General features: G+C 44.5%; 1 protein-coding gene across 1 annotated transcript in view; it reads right to left on the bottom strand.

Moving 5' to 3' along the window:
* The window catches only part of IFT74 (intraflagellar transport 74), a 114,444-nt gene extending 94,159 nt beyond the window's left edge, over window positions 1-20,285 (bottom strand). Inside the window, exons 1-8 of the mRNA XM_044271818.1 lie at window positions 20,253-20,285; window positions 17,268-17,404; window positions 14,764-14,899; window positions 13,922-13,970; window positions 11,497-11,595; window positions 8,031-8,091; window positions 5,971-6,030; window positions 4,395-4,456 (exon numbers count right to left, since the gene is read on the bottom strand). Of these exons, the coding sequence (XP_044127753.1) occupies window positions 4,395-4,456; window positions 5,971-6,030; window positions 8,031-8,091; window positions 11,497-11,595; window positions 13,922-13,970; window positions 14,764-14,899; window positions 17,268-17,390 (590 nt within the window). The 5' untranslated portion in view covers window positions 17,391-17,404; window positions 20,253-20,285. The remainder of the gene's footprint in view (window positions 1-4,394; window positions 4,457-5,970; window positions 6,031-8,030; window positions 8,092-11,496; window positions 11,596-13,921; window positions 13,971-14,763; window positions 14,900-17,267; window positions 17,405-20,252) is intronic.
* Between the last annotated feature and the right edge of the window lie 289 nt (window positions 20,286-20,574).

Here is a 20,574-nt window from a genome sequence, read left to right as displayed (position 1 = left end):
CTGCCATAATCACCATCGTTACATAATTAAAGCCTCTCTGCTGACACTTTTTAATATTTTCATACTTAATATGTTTTTATCAGCACCAGTATGCTTCCATTATGAACTTGTATAGACAGGGTAGGAGATGCGTATGCTGTATAGGGTGCAGTGGGCTCTTTGTCCTGTGAACTGCTACCGCCTACTCGCTCAGAAATGTGCTAACAGCAAATACCGCTAACTTTCCCCCACAATCCAGCAGAAGGGGCAGGGGAGTGACCGTATTAAAAGAGAGTCTATTTCTGATTAAAAACTAGATTTTTGTACTTGCCCCGTAAAATCTGTTTTCTCTTCCGTTCATTGGGGGGCACAGGCTTCACCTTGGGTATAGCTGATGCCACTAGGAGGCGACACTAAGCACAAAAATGTGAGTTCACCGATGCTGTACACTTCCACAATGGCCAAATAAATCAATCGGGAAATGGAAACTTTGGACGCAGCCAGCCCTCGTCTCGGTCCCTCTGGTATTATGAATAATGAATCCGTCCGTCGAAAAGAGGACGTCTGAGACAGATAGATGCGAATGCCCCGAACCAAATCCAGAGTGTGGAGCAACTTCTCACAAGGATGAGACGGAGCAGGACAAAAGGAAGGGAGAATGATCTCTTCATTGAGATGGAATGCCGACACAACCTTCAGAAGGAAGGACTGGACCGGGCGAAGGACTACCTTGTCCTGATGGAGGATAAGGAAGGGCAACCGACAAGAAAGAGCCGCTAGTTTCGACACCCTACGGATGGAAGTGACTGCCACCAAAAAGGCCACCTTGTAGGACAGAAAGCGAAGGGACGCCTACTGCAAAGGCTCAAACGGAGAGGACTGAGCACCAGATTAAGATCCCAAGGATTCAACGGAGGTCGGTAAGGGGGTGCTGCGTGCACCATCCCCCGCAGAAAGTGAAGCCAAATTCTGCTGAAAAAGAATGGAAAGGGCCGAAACTTGCCCTTTGAGGGAACTGAGAGCCAGCCCCACTCCATGCCCGACTGCAGGAAAGACAAGAGTCGCGGTAATGAGAACCGAATGGGAGACAACTGGTGGCGTTCGCACCAACTAAAGTAGGACTTTCAGGTACTCCCCCGGGTCCATGGAGGTGATGACCGATCGCAGGGACTCCATCCGAAAACGTCGGAGCCGAAGGAAGCGGTTGAAGGCTTTGAGGTCTAGGATGGGACGGACCGTACCCTCCTTTTTGGGGACCACAAATAGATTGGAGTAGAATCCGCGAAAACGATCTTGAAGTGGAACCGGAACAATCACTCCTTGCCGCAGAAGGGTGAGAATAGCCTGAAAAAAGGAATAGGCGGCAAAGGGAGAGGTCAGGGAAGACAAACGAAAAAAAGGGGTGGATGTGGGGACTTCCCAGGCATCTGAGATGTGAGCTAGCCAGACATGCTGGAACAGATGAAGACGACCTCCAACTTGACTGGGGGGTGCCAGAGACCACACGTCATGTAGAGGAGGGCTTGGAGCCCTGCTGGCGGGGACACCAGAGAGGGCGAGGCTTGAAAGATTGCTTGCGCTTCTGCTCTGGGGAAGATTTGTCGACTGGCCGCTTCGGGTTGGAAGAAATCCGAAAGGGCTGAAAAAGAGGTCTGCGCTTTTTAGACCTGTTGAAGTGAGTCCTACTCTGCGGCAAATGCGTGCTTTTACCCCCTGTAGCATCAGAGATAATTGCCAAAAAGCCTGTTACCTGCAAAGAGGAGGGATGTCAAGGCCCGTTTAGAAGCATTATCCGCCGCCCAGCAAGATAGCCACAGGGTACGGTGAATAGCCACCTAAAGGGCAGAAGAGCGGGTCAAAAGCCTATCCATGTCCAGAGAGGCCTCACAGATGTAAGAGCTGGCGTAGGAAAGTTGCACTGCAATATCTGAAAGTTCCTCCGAGGAGAGACCCTGATGTAGCTTGTTTGCCCACTCAGTCATAGCCTTGCTGACCCATGTAGAGGCAAAAACCCGGCGTAGGGCAGTGCCAGCTACTTCAAAGTCAGATTTGGCAAAATATTCCAATTTCTTATCCCTGGGGTCCGAGAAGGAAGCCCCATCCGCCATAGGCAAGGTGGTATTCTTAGCCAGGCGGGATACCGGAGGGTCAACAACAGGAGAGGAGGGCCACTTCTTTGCCAAATCCTCTGAAAATGGATATAAGACGACTCAGGGAAGTTTCATTCCTTGAAAAGGGAGGAATCAAACTCCGGGTGGTTGGGGAAAACTTTTGGCGATCGACGGGATGGCCTAAAGGAAAAAATAGACCCGGCAGATGAGGGTGTAGTGTCCCCAACCTGTAAGGTTTCTATAACTACTGCAATGATATTGTCTACATGGGGTCTGCGACAGAAAGAAGTTTGGCAAGCCCAGAGAAGAGCCGCCATGCAACATCCATAGCAAGTAACCTGAGAAGGGGCAGATGGGGGTTGGAGCCAGGAATACTTACTCGTCTGGCGTGTTCTGCCCCCCTAGTTCCAGCCGGGTCACTACCTTCGGTGTGCGGCCCCTTTGGGAGGGCTGCTACACCGGAAACTGAGGGGACTTGTCGTGGGCGGCTGTGGTGACCCGAAGGCTGGCAGGATGCAGAGGCTTTAGGAACCTCTAGTCCTCCGTGTCTTCTGGAGAGCGGGAACGAGCAGCGGTCTTGGGGACCCCCTGGTGGGAACGCAGGTAGCTGGAGCTGCCTCCAACCCAAAGAAGAAGAAAAAAAAAAAAAAAAAAAAAAAAAAAAAGCATGGAGGTCTGCCTCCTACGGACACTAAGCTAAAACTGTTTTAGCTTACTCCCTGTAGGAAGGGTATAGCTGAAGGGAGGAGCTCACACTTTTGTGCTTAGTGTCCGCCTCCTAGTGGCAACAGCTATACCCAAGGTCAAGCCTGTGTCCCCCAATGATACGGATGAGAAAGGTATATTATGAACAGACTAAATACACATTCTGGACTAATATAAATGTTTATACAGTGAATGGACAGGGAGGTTCTTGGCTACACCTTTTCTGACACGTTCTGAGCGGATTGTCCGGACCCCCATTAATTACAATAATGTACAAACTGTACAAATGTTTCATCTGGGAAATAACTGCTGTAATACTGTACAGTGTTCCTTATCCGTTGTAATATGGAGTACCTTCTACAATAATTATTACAATAGCAGTGTATGAAAAGAAAGATTTACTACACAGCCAAGACACGGCAGTCTGGGGGTGGTTTTATACGTATCTTTTTCACATTATACTAGATTTTTTACAAATAATGCTTGCCCCATGTCTCCATCTTTTTCTTGCGCACCAATTTTTGAATACCATGTTTCACAACTGCACTCAACATCCAGGCATGGACCTCATTAAAGGCATTGTCTCACTTCAGTAAATGGCATTTATCATGTAGAGAAAGTTAATACCAGGCACTTACTAATGTATTGTGATTGTCCACATTGCTTCCTTTTCAGTCTGGATTCATTTTTACATTATACACTGCTCGTTTCCATGGTTACTGACCACCCTGCGATCCATCAGTGGTGGTCGTGCTTGCACAATATAGGAAAAAGCACCAGCCTATGCGCGCTCCCACGGTCCCGGCCACCAGAGAGGCCAAAGTTTTTTCTTATAGTGTGCAAGCCCGAACAGCACTGATGGATTGCAGGGTGGTCTGTAACCATGGAAACGAGCAGTGTATAATGTGATGGAAAAATAATTCCAGCCAGCAAGGGAGGCAATATGGATAATAACTATATATTAGTAAGTGGCTTGTATTAGCTTTCTCTACATAATAAATGCAACTTACTGAAATGAGACAACTTAAACAGCACCTTGTGAGACAGTACAATCACTTTCACAGCGGTAGAACTGACGGATCCCAGGCCAGGACTTGACATTTAAAATTGATATTCACTTCACAAGTTGTTTAACAGTATTTTGAATGCATTTTACAATTATCTGCTCACGTCAAGTTAAAGGAGTACTCCCATCAGGGACACTGATGGAACAGCACTAGGATATGCCATCAATGTCAGATAGGTGCAGGACCCATACCTATCTTCACAATGGGACCGCTGCGAATGCATGGCTACCCTCCGCTCACCTCTATGGGAGTTCCAAAAATAGGCTATTTTAAGAACTTTTATAGCAATGAATGGAGGGCCTGCACGGTGATCTCCTTCACTGTGGGGGCCCCGTTCTCTAGACTGGACCAGATCCTCTATGTGGGATCTGAACCTGACATTGACGGCATATCCTGGTGATACATCATCAGTGTCCCAGATGGGACAACCCCTTTTAAGGGGGCTGTTCAGGATCCGAAAATATAACACAGAACAGGTAAAACTATAACACCCCTTTAAATCAGTGTTCACATACAAATTGTCTCTACTTACGCTTGTCTCTCAGTGAAAATGACATCTATGCTCTGGGCCTCCCGATCATTCTGTGCTTTTAGCTAGAACAGCAAAAAATACCCCTCTATAAAAACTTTACATCACTTTGTTAGACATTTTAGGTCATTTGCACAATTTTGTTTGACTTTTTGCATTTTACACCACTTGCTCCAGTTTTTAAAAGTGGAAGGGGGGGAGGGCATGGTTAGCTATGTCAATGAGGTTCACTCCAGATTTATCACTGGAACTTGTTTTGAGGATATTTGCTTCTTTTTTTATTATGATTGAAAGTGATGATTTTGATTAATAAAAGTTTTAAAAAAATTATCCAAACAACATGCACAGTTTGATCAATTTGCCACAAAGTACACCAACTAACTTCATACATTACACTCTTTCATCTTTAAAGGGGTCATTATCTGACTACTCTTGTCCAATCTATTTATAAGATGACTGTATGGCACTTCCTAATACAGCCTTTGTTGCCATTTCTTATATTTCATGAGGTATGTTGTCTTTTATGCTGTCCACAGGGAGGTCCGGTCCACAAAATGGCTGCTGATGAAGGGTCATGTGACCAGACATCACTAAGGCTACTTTCACACTCGCGTTTGGTGTGGATCTGTCATGGATCTGCACAGACGGATCCGTTCAGAACGGATCCGTTTGTATTATCTTTAACATAGCCAAGACGGATCTGTCTTGAACCCCAATGAAAGTCAATGGAGGACGGATCCATTTTCAATTGTGCCAGATTGTGTCAGTGAAAACTGATCCATCCCCATTGACTTACAATGTGTGCCAGGACGGATCCGTTCGTCTGATGAAACTGAGCCAGACACCAAAACACTGCAAGCAGCGTTTTGGTGTCCGTCTCCAAAGCGGAATGGAGACTGAACTGATGCATTCTGAGCGGATCCGTTTCCATTCAGAATGCATTAGAATGCAAACTGATCCGGGTTGGACCGCTTGTGAGAGCGCTGAACGGATCTCACAAACGGAAAGCCAAAACGCCAGTGTGAAAGAAGCCTTAGCTTCCGCCATTCTAACACACCACACTTGCACTAAACTCCCAAAAGTGCAAGTACAGATGACAGGTGTGGTGTGTTTGAATGAAGGAGACATCACATGGAGGGTCACATGACCCTCCTTCAGCAGCCATTTTGTGGACAGCACAAAAGACTTGGCAAGCCAGGGGGCATATACCTTAGAAAAAATAGAAAATGGCACAGAATTTCAACAGACACTATTATAGTAAGTGCCGTATAATCATCTTACAAACACGTTGGTCAGCAGTAACCAGAAAGTGGCCAACCCCTTTAAGGCTGGGCTGCCATGCTTAGGTTTTTTGGGTGTAGTTTGTGAAGCCAAAGCCAGGCATGAATAGTAAACAGAAGACATGATGAGTTTTCACCTCTTTTTAAATCCACTCCTGGTTTTGGCTTCAAAAACTGCATCCAAAAGCCAATTAAACAGATGCATCAAACTTGAGAAAAGGATAAACTCTAGTGTGAAAAAATAAGAAACAGATAAAGCCCCAACAATATATAATCCATAGTAAACTGGGAACACTTACCATGTTATAGTCATTTAGTACTTCTTCCATGTCTGTGTTAGTATTCAGCTTGTCTACCAACTGAAAAAGAAATGAAAGACTTACCATCGCCAACAAGATAAAATTATCACTTTTTTACGTTTTCACCTCGACTATAAACTGGTATAGTTTATACAATTGATTATAATTAAGTAACAGGGTAGTCCTAGCAGAACAACCTCTGTCTCAATATCAAGATTTAAAACATCGAACATAAACCAGAACCTGGATATGCCATGAATTTGTATTATAGAAAAATCTGTGCTATCTACTGTAGAAGCAATCTAACAATCACACTTTTGAGCCCACTAATGGGAGTGAAAATAAAAAAAATTAAGATATATAAAAAATATGTAAAAATTCAAATCATCACCCTTTTCCCAATTTTACATAAAAAAAGAAAAAAAATTGTTTAAAAAAAAAATAATATATATATATATATATATATATATATATATGCAGCTTTGGTATAGCTGATTCTGAAACTGCCCAAATTTTCAAAATAAAGAAGTATTTATTTCACACGGTGAAAGCGGTAATGGAAAAAAAAAAAAAAAAAGCCCAAATGTCCACTTATTAGTCACTTTGCTTTCCCTCTCCCAAAAAAATTGAATAAAACGGGATCAAAAAGTCTGACAAAACCCAAAACAATATCACAAAAAAGCAAATATCAGCTAGATGGGGCCGTGACACAGCTCAGTAAATGTAAATATAAAAAGTTTGTTTTATTATATTAAAAGTTTTTCATTTTTTGAAGCCTTAAAATATAACAAAAGCTATATAAATGTATTGCTATAATAGCACGTGATTTTTTTTCTTTTCTGCCTCAAAGCTTATCAGCCCGAATTTTCTCATTTCTATGTCAACATGGCTGTTTAGGATCTTGCTTTTTGGAACGATTTTTACGTAAATGTCTCATTTATACGAATGGCAAATGCATGAAAAATACAATTCTGCCAAAGTATTTCCTTTTATTGTTGTTTTGCAATTTGTCATCTACTGTAAGTGACAAAATAACTTTATTATATATGCCATTACAAGTTTGTGTATATTTCTTACTATTAAACACTTTTTAATCAATAAAAAATGACATTACAAAACACAAAGGCATCTGTTAGACCAGTGGTCCCCAACCTTTTTTGCACCAAGGACCAGTTTCATGCAAAACAATTTTCCTAGGGACCAGGTGGGGTTCTGGGGTGGGTGGGGCTTAGGGGGTGCTGGTCGGCGCTGACCGATTCACGCACATAAAACACAAGGTGCATATTAAAACATATAATACTATATAACGATAGGGTTAATGGCATCAGGTACATGCTGGAGTAACTTGCTGTTAATTTGAGGCACATTGTTTTATCAATTTGGACCGGCATGTGCCTCACATTAATAGTAAGTAACCTCATCATGTCTACCTCACATTAATGGTTAACCCAATTATTTAATGAGGTGCTTGGGGCCACTTACTTTTAATGTGAGGTACATGGGGGTACTAATGTAATACCACCATGTACCTCAGATTAATAATAGTGTGTGGGACGGGGTGTGGCTAGGTACCGCGCCGGCTGCTTTTTAGAGCACTAATGGCTGGGGACTGGAGAACAAAAGACTCAGGAGGAGGAGGAGGAGGCTGCCACTGCTGCCGTTCGCCGAGCACACTAGCTGAAATGGCGCTGCGGTAAACCCTCCCCCGTCCCTCCTCCTACTTTAATATTAGCCACACATTCATTGGTGGCAGTGGTGCGGGCACCGTCAGTGCCAGCTCATTTTATTGGGCTCTGCGGAGGCTGCGTCATGGGAGGGAGGGATTCCCTCCGTCCCTCACTCCTTCTCCACTGACTCTGGCCACTCTGATGTGCACTTCGGGCCCGGTCCTGGGCCGCGGCCCGGCAGTTGGGGACCGCTGTGTTAGGGCATACCTAAGGTATGTCCTAACAGAGACTTACACTGGACTCCTCTGGTGGCCTTTTTACACCCCCTAAACACATGTATCCGTGTCAAATTGTCACTGACTTGATTAGAAAATATAAAAACGTAATGCATACCATATTGTAGTCAGCGAGCTGCCCCTGCTGTTCCTTAATTTCATGAGCGAGAACCTCAGCTCTGAGGAAAGAATAGAAGAAAATATTGACAGTTTCTTTTCAATCTGTATACAACAAAGAGCAGAAATATGAAAGACGGGGATACGTAAAATCCTGTTCCCTCTCGCAGGCCTCAGTTGCTCATGGTGCTCTGGTAGCATTGTGATGTCCGGTCCATGTGGCATCACATTATATGGCTACATCCTTTAATAAAAGAAAGCCACTGTGACGTTTTCTATAAAAACAGACCGTCTGTGGCTGTTAGGTGACATGAGATCACATGGACCAGGTATTACAGATGCAAAGGGTAGCGTCCAGGAGCAACTACTGAGAACACATTTAAGAGTTTATTATTTTCTACACCCAACAGGTTGTGGACATTTTTCAGAAAACTCATATGCCACCACAAATTAGCACAACATTTGTGGCTACATATTTTCAGTTTCACCTGTTAGAAAACACATCAAAACTATTTGCAGTAAAAACTGTGACAAATTACTGTACTGCTATTTTCGAAGGCTGTCTTGAGAAGCAGTTGTCGTCAGCTACAAGAGAAGTAGGGTGAGTCCACACATAGCTGTTTAAACACAACTTTCAGGCATCTTTTATAAATGCACAGTACATCTGGAAAGTCCTCAGACTCTTCACTTGATTGGACAGAATTTGGAGAGACGCACCCCCGTCTTTAGAAGGTCTCATAGCTGACAATGTATATTATTAGAAATAAACAAGCCATGAGCAGGGAAGACCTGCCTGTAGATCTCAGAGACATGCTTGTGTGTAAGCACAGATCTGGAGAAGGGTACAAAAAATGTCTGCTCCACTGAAAGTTCCCATGAAAACAGTGGCCTCCAAAATTCTTATATGGACGAAGTTTGGAACAACCAGGACACTTACTAGAGATCTCCTCCTCCACCAAACTAAGTGGGAGAAGGGCCTTGTTAAAAGAGGTAACCAAGAACCCAATGATTACTTGGGCTGAGCTCCAAAGATCCTATGTGCCAGAAGGTCAACCATCACTGCAGCACTCCATCAATCTGGCAATTTTGGCAGAGTGGCCAGAAAGAAGCCTCCACTCAGAAGATGCCTGAAACCCTGACTGGAGTGCAAAAAGCACCTAAAGGACTCTCAAACTGTGAGAAATAAGATTCTCCGGCATGATCAAACCAAGATTGAACTTTTTGGCCTCAATTCTAAGTGTCATGTCTGGAGAAAAACAGGCACTGCTCAATATCACCCCTACAGTGAAGCATGGTAGTGGCAGCATGATGCTGTGGAGGTGTTTTTCAGTGGCTAAGACAGGGAGACTGGTCAGGGTTGAAGAAAAGATGTATGAAGCAACGTACAGAGATATTCCTAATAAAAACCTGATCCAGTGTGCTGTGGACCTTGGAGTGTGCTGAAGATTTACCTTACAACAAGACAATGACCCTAAACATGCAGCCAAGACAACACAGAAGTGGCTTAGGGACAGCTCTGAATGTCCTTAAGTGGCCCAGCCTGAGTTCTGACTTGAACCCAGTCGAACATCCCTGGAGAGACCTGAAAATGACTGACAACTGTCGTTTTTTTTACACAATAAAAGCACACAGAGCTATGGGGACTGGGTAATGCGGATGCGCTAGCGGCCAATGTCCTCAGCTCTATACACAAAATCCCGGTGACAGGTTCCCTTTAACGAATACATTGTATATTGATAAGTCCTGATGTTTTTTTCTTTCCTATATACACAGATGAGTGTTGAAAAACCTGAACTAAAACAATGAATCAATGTAATATACTAATAGGTATACAGTGCATTCTTCACTGTAATCAATGTCAATATCTCGCAGGTTCTCATCACTTAGGGTCCCATTACATGCAGAAGTTGTGTTGCAAGGCCAACAATCGAACAGCAAATTTACGTGGTTTCATTATGCATTTTAGACTGCATGGCATCGGTACTATTACATGCTGCTGCTATAGTATGGTAGTGAGCTGTGTGACCAAAAACTTCAGCACAAAACCATGCTAAATTTGCATAGAAACTGCATACAATGCAGCCACAATGAGTAATAGCGCCCTAAAAGCAATTTCATACTGTAGAGGCTTTTTTTGGGGGGAGGGGGGGGGGGGGGTAATTTATCAAAACTGGTGTAAAGTAGAACTGGCTTAGTTGCCCATAGCAACCCATCAGATTCCATTTTTCAGAGCTCCTTTGAAAAACAAAAAAGGTGGAATCTGATGAATCTCCTCCATTGTGTTTAGTGAAAGTGATGCTATGTTGTAACATACATAATGTAGCAGTGGTTACCTAAATCCAAACTTTGCATGTTGGAAACTGACATCACATTTAGCATTCAGAATATCTCTATATTTGATCCTTAGAATTGGATTTTGCCAAACATTAATTACTTGATTATATACTCCATACTCTCTCCACTACTATGGTACAGCTCGTGGTTCACAACGCTTGCCGCGATAACCCGATCACGTGACCGGGCTCCAAAAGTCACGTGTGCGCTCCAAGGATGCATTCCATGTCAGTAACGGAAGCGGATGTGCATGCTATGTATGTGCAGTTCACTAAGTATCACGCTGAGAACCACCTGTTGTGCCGGGATCCATGCTGGCTAAGTGTTTACATGATCGTTTTTTTTATCAAATAGTTTTTAATCTGCACCTGTGCACTACAATGGGTTGAGTTTATATAATCATGAATTATGCATTTGTATGAACTAAAGGGACACAGGGATATATTTTGTTCACTTTTCCAACAATAATTATGATGATCTTTGATGATTTATAATCATGTACACTCTATGAATTTATCCCCTTTATTAATAATCATGTTTATTTTGATAATTTTATATATAATTATGTTAATGAATGAATCACATTGTCAATCCTATTTAAATGCACTGAGCACCCATGTACTATGTCACTGCTTGAGAAAAGTCCCAGTAAGGGTCCATTCACACATCCGCAATTCCATTCCACATTTTGCGGAATGGAATTGCGGACCCATACATTTCTTCCAGGTCCCACACTTCCGGGTCCGCAATTCCAATCCTGAAAAAAATAGAACATGTCCTATTCTTGTCCGCAATAGCGGACAAGAATAGGCATATTCTCTTAGTGCTGGCAATGTGCGGTCTGCAAAATGCGGAACGCACATTGCCGCTGTCCGTGTTTTGCGGATCCGCAAAACACACACTGATGTGTGAATGAACCCTAAGAGGACTGAAATGTTGCTGTCTGGTGATTAAAACACACTTTATTTAATTTACTCCTTGGAAGTGCCGTGGAATTCTTCTCTTTTTAGAAGCTGGATCACCTCCACACCCTTTTACAAAGTTTTCTGCTGTGCTGCTCACAACTTTCGGACTTTATCTTTGTTAGAATATTTTCATTCCCCCCAAAACCTACAGGTCAAGACATGACTTACCTTTTCTCGTAGGACAGATACACAGAGTTCTCCTGATTATATGTATCAATCTCTTTTTTCAGTTTTGTCATTTCTGCAGTAAGTTCACTGAGTTTGCCCCTAAAGGTAAAATAAATTAATATACGTTGAACAATTTAAAGGGGCTGTCCCACGAAAAATATTCTACAGTTTTCAAAACATCACCTGGATCTGAATTTGTAATTGCATGTAATAAAAAATGTTGTATAGCCACTGAGTTATTCAATAAAATCTATCTGTATAGTGCCACTTAATTTCTTATTTCTTTGTCCTGCTCACTGAGATGGCCACACATGCTCAGTTTCATCTGTCAACTGCCTCCTGAGCTGTGATGGGGAGAGCATGGACACACCTCCTGAGCTGCGATAGGTAGAGCATGGACATGCCTCCTGAGCTGTGATGGGGAGATCATGGGCACACCTCCTGAGCTGTGATGGGGAGAGAATGGGGACACCTCCTGAGCTGCGATAGGTAGAGCATGGACATGCCTCCTGAGCTGTGATGGGGAGAGAATGGGGACACCTCCTGAGCTGTGATGGGGAGAGCATGGACACACCTCCTGAGCTGTGATGGGGAGAGCATGGGCACGCCTCCTGAGCTGTGATGGGGAGAGCATGGGCACGCCTCCTGAGCTGTGATGGGGAGAGCATGGACACACCTCCTGAGCTGTGATGGGGAGAGCATGGACACACCTCCTGAGCTGTGATGGGGAGAGCATGGACACACCTCCTGAGCTGTGATGGGGAGAGCATGGACACACCTCCTGAGCTGTGATGGGGAGAGCATGGACACACCTCCTGAGCTGCGATAGGTAGAGCATGGACATGCCTCCTGAGCTGTGATGGGGAGATCATGGGCACACCTCCTGAGCTGTGATAGGGAGAGAATGGGGACACCTCCTGAGCTGTGATGGGGAGAACACGGACACACCTCCTGAGCTGTGATGGGTAGAGCATGGACATGCCTCCTGAGCTGTGATAGGTAGAGCATGGACATGCCTCCTGAGCTGTGATGGGGAGAACATGGACACATCTCCTCAGCTGTGATGGGGAGAGCATGGGCACACCTCCTGAGCTGTGATGGGGAGAGCATGGGCACACCTCCTGAGCTGTGATGGGGAGAGCATGGGCATGCCTCCTGAACTGTGATGGGGAGAGCATGGGCATACCTCCTGAGCTGTGATGGGGAGAGTTAAGACACGCTTCCTGAGCTGTGATGGGGAGAGCATGGGCATACCTCCTGAGCTGTGATGGGGAGAGCCAAGACACGCTTCCTGAGCTGTGATTGGGAGAGCATGGGCACGCCTCCTGAACTATGATAGGGAGAGCATGGACACACCTCCTGATCTGCAGCAGAAAAGACACGCCCCGTGAGCTGCCAGTTTGATATAAATCTAGTAGAGCAATGAATGAGGAGATCTCTGGGTCCATGTGAGGTACAGGACTAGTTCTAGCTTTGTTAGAAAGAGGTTGTCATGTACTATATGATGTCTGATTTACATTATTCATGGGATAACACATTTAATTACATTTATTTAGTCGTACAATGAAAATAAATCCAAACCACTTAATAAACGTGAACCAAAGCCCAGACGACTGTTTTACTGAAAAGCAATAATCCCTTCTAGATCTGTAACAGTGTATGTAATAAGGTGGAAATGTCCAATAAATGAAAAATACCATAACAACTATGACCTCATCCAACCCCATGGAAAGTATGCACTGTCAGAATGGATTCATATTGGCCTGATTCGTTTAGTAATATATATAGCAGGGATACTCAATCAAGTAAGGACAATGTAAAGTAAAGGATGTACTCTCCGTCCACAGAGTGGGGTGCCCGTGGAATGGGTAAATCACAAGATTGTAGGCAAACCATTGCACACTCCTGAGGTATGATGCAATTAAAAGGTATAACTGTATTTAAAAGATATAAAGGAGCAAATCAAGCCACCTCTATGCAGAGTATAATGCAAGGAGGTCGCTGTGACAATAATGTGACATTTCAGTCCAGAACACGTACCTTAGTCACAGAGAGAGCAGAAGAGGTATCTAATGTGGAATGGCCCTGAAGAACAGTGGACTGGACCATATCATGTTGGATACCTCCTCTGCTCTCTCTCTTTGTGGCCAAGTCCATGTTCTGGACCAAAATGTCAGATTATTGTCACATGGACCACCTTGCATTATACTCTCCACAGAAGTGGATTGGTTTGCTCCCTTATATCGTCTGAATAAAAGTATACTTTAAATTGCAATCAAGTAAGAACTCATTTGGATATATGGGGCCTGAAAGAACAATTATCCAGATCTATGACGGATACTGACATGTAAACTCAGAACTAACATTACCTACCTTTATGAAGGAAAACAATGAGTTAACAACGAGGCTAAGATCTTTAACGTACCTAAGGAGCCCAAGAAAGTAAGACTTGTCCATGATCTGCCTTTGGGGACCTAAAAAAGTAATGTCAAATAACATAAACTTTACACCTCCATGCTTCGGTTTCTTTTTAGCATTTCCAACGTTATAATTGTGTTTTTTAAAACCAAGCATTTCATCTGTCAAACAATTCATTCCTACTAAAATGGTTTTCCAGGACTTCTATACCGATGGCCTATCTTCAGGATATCTGATTGAAGGGGGTCCGACTCCCAGCAGGTCGGTTGTTTGAAAAGGCTGCAGCACTCTGGTGGTGGGCACCAAGGCCTCTTCCTAGGCCAGTGACGTCACGTTCATTCTTCAACATGATGCACTTCCAGCGCATTCCTATTGAAGTGAATGACGCTATACGATGTGCTGCGCTGTGCTTGGTAAGGGTGGATTCACATCACGTTTGTTCCATCCGTTTAACGTATACAAAAACGGATGCCTCAGACTGATCTCATACAGTGGCATCCATTCACCATTGAGTTCCATTGTAAAAAAAATATTAAAAAAGTACACTTTTGTACCGCACTGTGCAGGATACAAGAACATGGTGTGCTGCGATTATGTTTTTATTTTTTCTGACGTATACGGAGACATAAAGCGTGATGTGAACCCACCCCAACCTCCAAGGAGGCAGCAGTGCTCACCAGAGTGCTGCTGCTTCTTCAAACAGCTGATCGGCGGGTTGCTGGGAGTGGGACCCCACCGATATCATATTAATGTCCTATCCTGAGAAGTGGAAAACCCCTTTAACCCTACTCGGCTATAAACAAAAAGAATCTGCTTCTATATTTTTGGGAATTCATCTGTGGTTTTTACCTTTCATTCCAGTTTTCATTCCACTAAGGCCCTGCTGGGTGACCGGTCGGTCGGCTACTTTTATTTGAGCTGAGAGAACGCCGCCCGCTGCAGGAGGCCCACCACGTGTCCCTGGTCTGGCAGTACCAGGTGGCATCTGCAGGGAGAGAATAAGAATTTATATTTCTCATAAAAACATTTTATCAAACAGTTTGAGAGACACAGCACCATATGGATAAAGTATTATGGTTCTGACCCGATCACACGGAGGTTAAAGGGAACCTGTCACGCTGAACATGATGTCCGAGCTGAGCAGATTCATATGTCATTTTGTGGAAAAAGTTTCAATCTAACTTCCATTTTACCCATTTAAATTCCTGCTCATTCTGGGCTTAGAAGTGACAGAGCCGGTCCTATCAGTGACTGACAGCCTTGGGCTTGGATGACCCCTTAGGACCATCCAAGCCCAAAATGAGCAGGACGTTTTATTGAATCTTTTCCCATAAAACGATATATCAATCTGCTCATAACGTAAAACCCAGCTATAGACAGAGTATAAATGGGGGGTGGAGGAGTGTCCCACAATAGGAAGAGGATCTACAATAATAACTAAAAATTTCTTAAGTGATTCCAGGACACTACAGTCCATCAGCAATCCCTGACCGTCGCTAGCATATGCACATCGCTAGGATATTTCTGTCTGCCCCATAGAAATGAATGGGAGCAGGGGCAGTATGCGGTGCACTCCTATTCACTTTTAGGGGACAGCGCTTGGTGGTGGACGGACCCTGGGAAATCCGGTGTCCTTCAGCCACAGATCTCCCCGCTCCGTTCTCGTTGTAGGTGCGGGTCCCAGAGGTGGGACCCGCACCTCTCAGACAATGGGGGCATATCCTAGCGATATGCCCCTATTGTCTGTGATGGGAATACCTCTTTAACACGTCAGGCAAGATGGCCACCCCATAATTAGAGATGAGCGAACTTCTGTTTTAAGTTCGGCGTCTAAAGTTCGGGTTTGGATTAGCGGAGAATCCCGATCTGGAACCGGATATGGATTCCGACTTCCGTTGTGGTCCGTGGTAGCGGAATCAATAATCGGCCATTATTGATTCCGCTACCACGGACCACAACGGAAGTCGGAATCCATATCCGGTTCCAGATCGGGATTCTCCGCTAATCCAAACCCGAACTTTAGACGCCAAACTTAAAACAGAAGTTCGCTCATCTCTACCCATAATCATGTCCAGAAAATAGAATTAAAGAAAAAAGCAGATTACAAAAAAAGGATATGATACTATCTGAATTTAACTGGCAAAAAAAATTATAGGTGACACCTCCTTTAATGTATAAAGGGGAAGAAACTGCACAAGTAAGGTTCTGCATTCTGGAATAGTGACATGTCAATGCTGAAGCCAGTCCTTGACTGCAGTGGCGTACGTGACCATGTTTGTAACCCAGCCAGAAGTCAACAAGCTGGGGACAGGAAGATGGTCGAGCTGGGGCGTCAGGGAGCAGGTGGGTATGACCCTATTTCAAGCTGTGATTCATAACTTTAAACAGAAGAATTTCTGAAAACTCCCTTTAAAGGGGTTCTTCAGGCTTTGGTGAAAATCCTCCTGTGTGCTGACCACTGGAGGAAAGATGGTCTGCTCAGTACTCACCCACCTGTCAAGCTTCTGTGCTCACATGGCCGCCAGGACTAGATGTGGACTTCTCTGCTCAGGTCCTGTTTAGTTGCATGCTGCAAACACAGCGGAACAGGAAGACTCAGGAACACATCCCGTCAGGACCCTAGCTGAAGATTCCGCATCCAGTCCCAGTGGTCACATGAGTGCAGTGGAAACGGTGAAATTGGCAGTGCGATGGAGGGGGAAGTGCTGAGCAGAATATCTTCCCTTAACAGGGAGCACACTGTGTGCCCCTTTAGATAAGCCCGGCCTCTTCAAGTCTGAGAAGACAAGGAGTTCATGGACCAATGTCTTTTTAACTCATTTATTTCTATACTGTACTTAGTTAGTATATACTTAGGCTACTTTCACACTAGCATTTTCCATTCCGCTATTGAGATCAGTCATAGGATCTCAATGGCAGAGGAAAACGCTTCAGTTTTGTCTCCATTCATTGTCAATGAGGACAAAACTGAACTAAACGGAATGCTCCAAAATGCATTCCGTTCCATTTGGTCGCGTTCCCATCGCGGACAGAAAAATGATGCAAGCAGCGTTTTTCTGTCTGCGATGTGGTGCGGAGCAAGACGGATCCGTCCTGACACACAATGTAAATCAATAGGGCCAGATCCATTTTCTCAGACACAATAGAAAATGGATCCGCCCCCCCACTGATTTTCAATGGTGTTCATGATGGATCCATCTTGGCTATATAAGACATAATACAACCGGATCCGTTCATGACAGATGCATGCGGTTGTATTATTGTAACGGAAGCGTTTTTGCAGATCCATGACGGATCCACAAAAAACGCTAATGTGAAAGTAACCTTAGTTAAAAAGGACAGTATGTACTCACTGATGTTGCAAGCCTACTTGCTGTGGGTGGAACCCGAATTCCACTTGGAGGTCTGTTCGGAAGGGAACCTATGCCTGCCCGTGAAATAGGACGTGCTGATGGAGGCCTCTGGTTACTTGCCATATTAACTAGTTGTTCTGTGGAAAGAATATATAGATGGAAACAGAGATAGAAAATAAGGTTAGGAATAAATACAATTACGGCAATTAATTGAACGTTTCCTTGAATTTTATAGAAAAACCCCCAGCATGTTTTTAGGATACTATGGGGGTTATTTATCAAAACTGGTGTAAAGGAAAACTAGTCACATTGATCCTTTCATTTTCCAAAGGAACTCTGAAAAATGAAAGGTGGAATCTGCTATGGACAACTAAGCCAGTTCTACTTTACACAAGTGAGGAATCTCCCACAATGAGTTTCTGAATTCAGACCCTGTCCAATTTACTAAAAAATGTCTCTCAGACATTTACATCACAGGAGACCTCAAGCAACCTTCTACACAATAGGCCAATTCAGCTTCACGTACAATGAGGTCTCTGAGATTTATAGAAAGCGGCACCTCCACAGAGCACTGCAGCCTGGGTGCACTTCATGGCCTATTCGGACAGTCCTACTAACTCTGAAGGGAGCACGTGTGACCACTGCTCCACCTCACTGCTGGATCTTTTATTAACTCTCCAGGTAACACATATTAGGGGATCAAAACCTTCTTCAGAAAGTGATAATATGTTATCACTCTCTGAAAAAGGGGGGATACCCTGAAAAACAGTAAAGCAACTTCTACTTCCTTGGAGCCCAGCCCCATGAGGTTCTCCTTCTATTGGCTTTATCCTTGCAGATGGACTTTTAGCGACCATGGAGCCCAGCCCCATGTGGTTCTCCTTCTATTGGCTTTATCCTTGCAGATGGACTTTTAGCGACCATGGAGCCCAGCCCCATGAGGTTCTCCTTCTATTGGCTTTATCCTTGCAGATGGACTTTTAGCGACCTGGAGTCCAGTCCCATGAGGTCCTCCTTTTCTCCTTCCATTGGCTTTATCCTTGCAGATGGACTTTTAGCGACCTGGAGCACAGCCCCATGAGGTTCTCCTTTTCTCCTTCCATTGGCTTTATCCTTGCAGATGGACTTTAAGCGAGCTGGAGCCCAGCCCCATGAGGTTCTCCTTTTCTCCTTCCATTGGCTTTATCCTTGCAGATGGACTTTAAGCGACCTGGAGCACAGCCCCATGAGGTTCTCCTTTTCTCCTTCCATTGGCTTTATCCTTGCAGATGGACTTTAAGCGACCTGGAGCCCAGCCCCATGAGGTTCTCCTTTTCTCCTTCCATTGGCTTTATCCTTGCAGATGGACTTTTAGCGACCTGGAGCCCAGCCCCATGAGGTTCTCCTTTTCTCCTTCTATTGGCTTTATCCTTTGCAGATGGACTTTTAGCGACCTGAAGCACAGCCCCATGAGGTTCTCTTTTTCTCCTTCCATTGGCTTTATCCTTGCAGATGGACTTTTAGCGACCTATCATTCTGCTGCTGAGTGTTGTGCCTGTGCATTACTCTTCGAGGTGACCAATAATACATCTATGGATATACTGTCCTATGGAGCGCTCGGCTTTCTTTTTTCATTTTTCTTGCATCTTCTGGCAACTGACACTATGACATGCCACAAGATAGAAGCTTGTAACGGATATTTTAAAATCCTTCTGACGAGAAACCAAATTATATTACATAAACCATTCAGTTACTGACGGATTTATCCACCTACTGGGGTCACTATGCATTTCTGTTGTGTTAGATTCTCACTTTTTCTGCAGTATGACTTTCCAAAATGATTGAAAACAAAATTATGTTTTCCATCTCCCTTTGGCCAACATGTTTCAAATCATCATTGACTTGTTGGTGGTTTGACACATCATAGACTGTCAAAGTCATGGGTTTTGGTCTTACAGGATGCAGGACAGATAATATGCATCTAATCTATTCTGTCTTCCCTTGTAATGGTTCTGTTTGGTTACAAGTTTTTTTTTTGGTGGCGTGGGTGTTGTAGCACGCTACACTATTTCGGCAATAGAAGTTGGCCGCAACCTTCTCAACTGGAAGACGAGCACTATGGAGCTCCTATGATGCCGGCTTATCTCATGTGAGAGTGGAATGGACATACTAAAATCCTTGACACCTGCCAACCAAACCTCAGGTTCAGCTGACACTAGTCTCTCGCCTGCCCACACTACATGAATTCTTCAGGGTATCCAGTAGACCCCATGGGCAGCTGGAACACCAGATCTCTCCCCCATAGAGAATGTCTAGGACTGGACGGGGCAGTGCATGTCCCATGTACTGCAGGTCCAAGTTGCTAGAGCTTGGAAAGACATACCACAGGAGAATCTCCAGCATCTGTATGACGGTTACCACACCAGAGTGGCAGCCTGTATCACAGCAAGCGGAGATGCCACCAGTAGTGTTGAGCGAACTTCTGTTTTAAGTTTGGCGTCTAAAGTTCGGGTTGGGGTTATCGAAGTATCCCGTTATGGATTCCGCTACCATGGACCAGAACGGAATTTAGAATCCATAACGGGATACTTCGATAACCTGAACTCGAACTTTAGACGCCGAACTTAAAACACAAGTTCGCTCAACACTAGTTTTAACCCCTGCACTCTACCTGGTCTTATGAAAGAGGATTTCTGGTCTCAGAAAGCCCCTCTTATGACATATTATAGGACTGCAAAGGGGTTGTGTTATGGCAAGTAGCCAGGATGCTGCAGTGACATTCTGTCATGTTACTGACACAAACCCCATTTCCGGTGGTCAGTAAAAGGGGCGTGGTTCTCTAGTCCTGCCAGGTACAGCCCGCTTTGCAGAACTAAGCCTGGCACTGTGGTAGAATGTCCACACCGCACCTGAGGCACGCCATCATGCCACCATGCCAGAGCTCACCCCAGGTGCGGGAGGAGAAAGGATATATTCCCAGCACATAGACAGCCGAACAGCACTCACCCTGCAGCCCTCCGCTTCTCCTAGTCCCCTGGTCTCCTAGCAACTAGATCACGTGTGAACACTCAGCCAACGGCAGGCGACGGTATGTACTGAATTCTCGCGAGAGGACACGTGACTCTAGCTGTAAGTCGGTGATGACTAGTGGCTAGAGCGCTAGGTGTCTGAACTCCAGGCACGGTACGGACCTCTCAGCCCCCTGGTGGTCAGGTCCGGAACTATGATGGGGTTTAGCTGATTCACAATAGTCTGTAAGGACCTGCTTAACCCTTTGTGGTATGGGATCAGTTACAACAAATTTTGCCCAATAAAGTGAAACAGATGA

This window comes from Bufo gargarizans, chromosome 1 (genome assembly GCF_014858855.1).
Source record: "Bufo gargarizans isolate SCDJY-AF-19 chromosome 1, ASM1485885v1, whole genome shotgun sequence".
Classification (NCBI taxonomy): Eukaryota; Metazoa; Chordata; class Amphibia; order Anura; family Bufonidae; genus Bufo; species Bufo gargarizans.
The sequence above is the reverse complement of the archived record's forward strand: the minus strand, read 5'-3'. Positions and strand labels throughout refer to the sequence as shown.